The sequence below is a fragment of the Pinus tabuliformis genome, chromosome 8 (genome assembly GCF_031772625.1).
Source record: "Pinus tabuliformis cultivar Carrire ecotype Pingquan chromosome 8, CPIR1, whole genome shotgun sequence".
Lineage (NCBI taxonomy): Eukaryota > Viridiplantae > Streptophyta > Pinopsida > Pinales > Pinaceae > Pinus > Pinus tabuliformis.
In genome coordinates, this window is record NC_142294.1 from 1,432,825,080 (window position 1) to 1,432,832,619 (window position 7,540).

General features: G+C 41.5%; 1 protein-coding gene across 1 annotated transcript; it reads left to right on the forward strand.

The window, feature by feature from the left end:
- The first annotated feature begins 391 nt into the window (after positions 1-391).
- Positions 392-1,591, forward strand: LOC149241052 (uncharacterized). Its single transcript, XM_089370422.1, has one exon. It carries the CDS (start codon positions 392-394, stop codon positions 1,589-1,591), a length of 1,200 nt encoding a protein of 399 aa, XP_089226548.1.
- The last annotated feature ends 5,949 nt before the right edge of the window (positions 1,592-7,540 follow it).

Sequence of the window (7,540 nt, forward strand, 5' to 3'; positions counted from 1 at the left end):
ACAAAAAGCAGCTCTAGAAAGACAACATAGAAATCTAGGCATACGAAGAGGTAATAGTCTCCACCCGAAGAGTCTTCTTTGGAACTCTTCAAGCTCACGGCAAAAGAAGAAAAGGGGCAGAAAGACAAGCAATGAAGTTCTGCAGGAGCTCGGCATGATAATGATCAACTCAGGAAAAATGAAGGCTCTTAGCGCCTTCCCGTCCTTTCAATAACCCCTTAAGTTTATCATGAAGATCATTTCTTGGAATGGAAGAGGGCTAAATAGCCAAGCGAAGCACAGAATGCTGAAATGCAAATTCCAGAAATATAGACCAGAAATCATGTTCTTACAAGAAACAAAATGCAATGGATCCAACATGACAAGGTTAACCAAGAAGATAGGTAGGCACATGAATTATTTAGAAGTTGAAAGTCAGGGCAGAGAAGGAGGACTGGCAACCCTATGGGACACAAGAGCACTTCAAATATTATCTGTAGAAGCGAACAAGCACTTCATCGCTATGGAAGCTCAACCCACAGGTAATTCTGAATCTTTTTTATGTGTAAATGTATATGGACCTCAGAAGATAGAGGACAAAATCAGTTTCCTGAATTCTTTAAATAGGCTTATTAGCAGGCACCCAATGTCCAAATTTATTTTTGGGGGCGATTTCAATATGATAACAACCCTTCTAGAGAAGAAAGGGGGTCTTAGGAAACTCAATAGGGATGCGGAGTATTTCATTAGTTTCATTGAGAATGCTAAATTAGTTGACATTCACACCAAGAGTGGCAATTTCACTTGGAACAATAGAAGAGGGGGGAATAGAATGATAGCCTCTCGCTTGGACAGGTTTTTGGTTTCCGAGAGCATCATAATGGATGGTATCCTTGTAGAGTCAGATATCCTTCCCAGTGGAGGGTCGGACCACTGGCCAATATCGCTTATAGCGGATGTTCATGGCACACCAAGGAATAAACCCTTTAGATTTGAAAAATTTTGGTTGGATCATCCTAGCTTCCTTCAGATGGTTGAAAAATGGTGGTCAGAACCTTGGGAGGGCGAAGGCTCTAAGATGTTCAATTTGCAGAAGAAATTAAGACTTACAAAGGATAAGATAAAAGAGTGGAATAGAACAGTTTTTGGGGACATTTTCAAGGAAAAAACCTCTATAGAAAATCAGCTGGAACAAATTCACAGAGAATGGGCAACAGGACAAAGCAGTGAGGATTCCATCGAACAGGAAAAGACTCTAACTCAACAGTGGCACAGTCGATGTAGGCAAGAGGAAATCTTATGGAGGCAAAAATTAAGGATTCAATGGCTAAAGGAGGGAGATCAGAATACTAAATTTTTTCACATATCTACTCTAGATTACAGAAGTTCAAACAAAATTCTTGAGATGAGAAATGAAAACAGGGAGTCAGTTAAGAACCACCATGACATATCAGAGTTGCTCACAGCTCACTTCAGATCCATAGCACAGGAACCGCAATCAAACAGAGGAGAAGCTATTAGAGAACTTCTAAAAGCCATTCCTAAAGTTGTAACCTCTGAGAAAAATTGGGCCCTGAATAGGGAAAGCTGTAAGAAGCATGCCAAACGATAAAGCCCCTGGGACGGACGGGTTCACAATCAATTTTTACAAGGCCTGCTGGAACATTGTGAAGAAGAATATTTGGGAGGTCGTAGAGGACTCCAGGCATTCTGGAACCATTCTCAAATCCATTAATTCAACCTTCATAGCACTAATTCCAAAGGTAGAGGAAGCTAATACACCTGAAAATTTCAGACCTATTGCTCTATGTAATGTTATATATAAAATAATTTCAAAAGTTATTGCCAATAGGCTGAAGCCCATTCTCCTGGGGATCATCTCGGAAGAGCAATCGGGTTATGTAGAGGGAAGGCAGATATTAGACAACATTATCCTTGCTCAAGAGATGATCCACACTCTACATTCAGGGAAAAAAGCAGGGATGCTAATGCAACTGGATTTATCAAAAGCTTATGACAAAGTGAGCTAGAAATACCTCGAAGCAATTTTGAATGCTTTAGGTTTCAACAGGCATTGGGTTAACTGGGTTTTGACCCTCATCAAATCCGCGAGGTTCTCAATCTTAGTCAATGGGGCCCCATCTGAACCATTCTCACCTTCGCGAGGAATAAGACAGGGCGATCCTTTATCCCCTTTCCTATTTGTTATCCTCATGGAGGGTCTCAGCAGAACTATAGCCAAGAAGAAAGCTGAAGGGGCAATTAAAGGTCTTCAACCAATCCCAACTATCCCTGCTACTACTCATCAACAGTTCGTGGACGACACTATGTTACATGGTAGCCCCACAGTGAAAGAGGCCTTGGCATTCAAGGACATCTTAGATCTCTTTAGCAGAGCCTCAGGGATGGAAATCAACTTCTCCAAATCTACGATCTTTTTTTTCAACACTCATCGTGCTATTCAAGCTCACCTCTCTCATCTTCTAGGCTTCTGAATAGGTAGTTTACCTTCGAGATATTTAGGAGCTCCCCTTACTCTGAGACCATGGTATAAAGTGCACTGGGAAAAGATCATAGCTAATATGGAAAACAGATGCAAACACTAGACACACAGGGCGCTTAACTTTGCAGGAAGATTAATCCTCACAAAGGCTGTGTTACAGTCCATACCGCAGTACTTATTATCCATGCTACCGGCCCCCAAAGGGATTCTTCAACAAATCAGAGCGATACAGAGATCCTTTTTATGGAGTGGGAATGGGGACAAGAGAAAATGGGCGTTAGTAGCCTGGAGCAAATTATGCAAGCCAAAATATTTGGGGGGACTAAATCTTGTGGATCCGGCGGTAACCAACATAGCCTGTGGAGCAAAGCTATGGTGGAGATGGATTAAAGAGCCCAATCTGCCATGGGCCAGACATTGGAAACACAAGTACCTCCCTAACTACAATCATCAGGATCTCATAAGATTGCAGGAGGTTCCAGAGGGCTCGCCCATATGGAATCTTGCAAGACACAACCGCACCCTAGTACAGGAAAATAGCTTTTGGGAAATACGCAATGGCAGGCTAGCCCTGTTTTGGGAAGATGCATGGCACCAATTCCCCAAGCTAGAAAGCCTAGAGCTAGCACATCTCAAACAGTTTAGCCAGCTTGAAGGCAGAAGCAGAGTCTGCCATTACTGGGACTTGAGCAGCAAAGATGCAAACTGGAGAGAATGGACACACCTAACCGCTGATAACAACATTGAGGGAGATGAAAGCATAAAACAACTCAACAGTCAGATTCGTAAGAGAAGGATAAGGAAAACAGAGGAAGAGGATCAGCTCAGATGGGGTATGACAGGTAATGGGAATTTCTCTTTGAAAGAAGCGAGGGAACTGTTAGTAAAGGCAGAATAGGAGGAAGCAACGCCCTGGTGCAACAAAGTGTGGGACAACTTATTTTTGCCGAAAATTAATACCTTTTTATGGCTACTAATGCGGAACAAAACCCTGACATGGGACAAGCTACGAAGGAAAGGGTTCGCAGGGCCTTCCAGATGCCCGATGTGTTCAGGTGAAGAAGAAACCATAAACCACCTATTTAATTTGTGTGACTGGGAAAACCATCTATGGAACTGGATGGAGGGAATCATGCGGAAATCAGACCGAGACCGAGAGTCCATCGAAAACACGATTTTAAACTAGAAAATCAATTTTTCCAAAAACCAGAGAGTCAATAACATATGGAAAGCCATGCCAGGCTTTGTACTGTGGACAATATGGAAAGAGCACAATAGGAGGGTATTTCAGGATGAAAACAGGAGCATTGAGCATTCAAAAGCAACCATTCTTACAAATATTAAAGAATTGATTCAGACAAAGTGCAAGACAGATCCCAACGAAAAGCCTTCGGATCGAGACTTACAAATCTTGAAGTGCTTTCAACTGGAAATCAACCACAGCTTCGCAGCGCCGAGACACCAGCAACAACCAAACTCGGAGGCCGATAGATGGACTTGTCCGCCAGCGGGAGGTTTGAAGCTGAATTTTGATGGTGCCTCTAGAGGCAACCCCGGGAAAGCTGGCATTGGAGGTGTTATCAGAGACCAGAATGGAGAAATTGTGCATATTTACTGCAGAGAGTTGGGGGAAGGCACGAACAATGAGATGGAGTTCGCGGCGTTAGAACAAGGATTGAAAATTCTAAGGAATCTACCAACAGACAATGCAGTGGTAGAAGGCGACTCTTCCCTGGTTATCTCGGTCGCCAAAAGAATTCAAGGAGGCACTCAGGCATGCGAAGCCACGAAACACTGGAGGCTCGCCAAGGTGACGGAGAACATTGCAAAATTAATCGGCGAAATGAAAGGTTTAGTCTTTCAATTGGTCAGGCATAAGGCAAATGGGCTAGCTGATTACTTGGCCAACTATAGTATTGACAACCAAGACAGGAGATGGGACACATGTTGGCAGCAAGTGGACTTTCCTCACCTTAAGGAGAGATGCCAACAGCTGGCAAGAGAGGACATGGGCAATTTAAACCAGGCTTAACCGAAAAGCAGCAGACTATATCGGCCCCTCATGATGAAATACTCGGGAGACGATATGAGTAGCGAAAGTTGGCACAAATCGAAAGGACAAGACAAGCGTATGCATTTATGGCAACAAAGGGTGCACAGAAAGCACATCCTCAAGTGGATATTTCGAAGGGACTACTGCAGTTTCCCCCTCAGTAGGATCGACATTTGGCACAAGTTTACTCATCAAGGCATGAGCAACATTTATTTGTATAGCAGGTGACATCACGCAGCTTTTACGACCACCCACAGGAACTATGATAGCAGTACTCCCACGATGTTTCAGGAGGCGAGGAACAGCGTGGGAAACCTCATGGCGAAGAGTTATTTAACTAACTGTTGGAGCAACGTTTCATTCACTCCTTCTAAAGGCATTACTGTGGGTTGCAATTGTTCTCGAGTCCGAGCTGCGATTCAAGCGATGGGTAACAGGAAAGATATGGATACTGGGAATTGCCGAAGCATCAACGCAAACCAGGAGCTCCGGGCTGCAAGGAGCGCATATGAAACTCGAACAACTACAAGAAATAAACGAAGAATTGAGGAGATGGAGGCTGCGGTAAAGGAGGACGAACAACCGCGCAATGCAGAGGAAATCGCAAGGGAGGTAGATTGGTTGATCGACCCAGGCACTCCATCCAAGCGGGTCACCCAATTCGTGCGCACACAAGTAGAAAGCTGGCGGGTCAAGACCCTTTTGGCGAAAGCTCTGGATTCCATGGAAGCTGGGCACCAGAAGTCTCAAGCAGAAAACCATATATCTAAAGCCCAACTAAATAGTCTGCTGGAGATTTGCGGAGTGTTGGATGATAAAATTTCAGCTGTGTATGATAAGGCAGAAACGGTCAATAAGAAATTAACTCTGCTTATCCAAATTCTCTGGAAGACCATATGTCCGGATCCACCGATCTCTGACAGCAAGCAGCAAGCACCGCCGAAGGAACTTAACAACTACCGATCCCTGCTAGAAAGAATGGACAGTCATGTCCTGGAACAAGGTTTGGACATTGCAAGCAGATATGGAATGCCCCGCAGTGAATCGGGTTTGTTGGTGCCACTTCTTCGGCCTTGTCTATTGTCATGTCTGTGCCATTTCTCTGGCTATGTCTGTTGTCCATTTCTGTAGGCCTTTATGGCTTTTGTCTAGTGTCTGTATGAGGTCTTGAACTATAATTTTGTCTCATCCTGATAGTGAACCAGTTACAGTGATGCAGTTCAAGAATTATCTTTGTTATAGATATGCGTAGAAGATAAAGGGATAAGGCCACCCTGCGCGGTGTGCGGTTAACTTTTGAAATATCATAGTTTCTGGTTGTCTTGGGGCTGGTGTCTTGTGTCTTTTGATCTGTCTTCATCAGGTCTTGATCTGCCTCTGCAGATTTTTTGTACAATATTTTTGTTTCATAATATATCTATCTGACTTACACAAAAAAAAGAAAGACAGTGAAGAAATATCCCAACTTTGATGTTTAGAAGGAAAAATAAGTCTTTATGGGAGCAAAGAAAAGGTTTATGGATGCAGGAGCTTCGACATCTAGCACACAGTAGAATCAGAAGAATAGCTATGGCGTATCATCTTCGACACAAGGACAAGCTTTGACAATACAGAAACAAGATGCAGCGTATAAGGTAGATACTTTAAAATATTTTCTTCAAACTTGTATGAAATTGTTGTGAGATCAAAGAGTTGTAGAGGGACTTCAGGAATTGATAAATTACTGCGCATCTAAATAATTCACATGGGGTGTGATGCGCAAAGTTAACAATTTACATAGACATAAGAGAACTGGAAAGGGAATGAGGCTTAGTGCACAAATAGGAGAATATGACATGGACCAAGTTATTTTAGATATGGGATGTGAAGCTAATGTCCTGACAAAGAAAACATGGGAGTTAGTGGGTAAAATGAAGTTGAAATGGTCACCTATTTAGCTAAGAATGGTGAATCAACAAAAGATTGTTCCTCTAGGAGGATTATCAGGCATTACAGTGGACATTGAAGGGGTGTGCACTACTACTGATTTTGAAGTGATATAAATTGTGGATGATAGTAAACCCTATCCAACATTACTTGGACTGGATTAGGAATTTGCCAACATGGCTATAATCAACTTAAAGAAGAGTCAAATGATATTTGAAAGCAACAATATGAGAGTGATCATTCCCTTGGATCCATCATAAGGAGAAAGGTATATTGAACCAATTAAAGAGGATTATAACACAACTGATATAGATAACATATATCAAATGACAACAAAAGAAAAAGACTATGTTAACCCTACTAAAGGCAAGTTGAGTTAGGAGCATGACAGTTCGTGTGCTTTAGATTCAAAAGAAGAATTGGAAAATTGGGAAAATAGGTTACATGAAGTGTCTACAAGGCGATGTGCAAGAATCACTAAAGCAGTTCGATGTATGAAAACTGAGGTATGTGACTCATTAGGGGAATTTTGAGGTCTAAAATGGGCCTCCTAAGGAAATTATAAAATATAGTGGAAATAATAAAATAAAATTAGATTATATCATCAAATTTTAGAGGGAAAAAATAAAAAACTATTTTTTCAACTCATATTTGTATCTACCTATGGGTTTACTCAAATTTTGAGAAAAAACACTCATTGGATGAAAAATTTGATTCCTCATCCAAAGAGTACCCTTGTTGCATACTTTTGATGGACCTTACTACACTAAAAATGAGAAATACATGAAAATTGTGATAGCAATCATATTGTTTCATGTATTTCTCATTTTTCATGTAGAAGGGTCCATCGGAAGTATGCAACATGGGTACTCCTTGGATGAGGAATTAAATTTTTCATCCAACAAGTACACCCGCTTGAAATTTGAGTAAAACCTTAGGGAGATAAGTTAAAAATATGAGTTGAAAAAGTAGTTTTATTATTTTGTTATTTTTATTATTTTTATTTTTACTCCAAAAATGGTGAATCATCCCCCATGGTTGACATCACAATCTTGAATCCTATTGGTTCTTATAAAGTT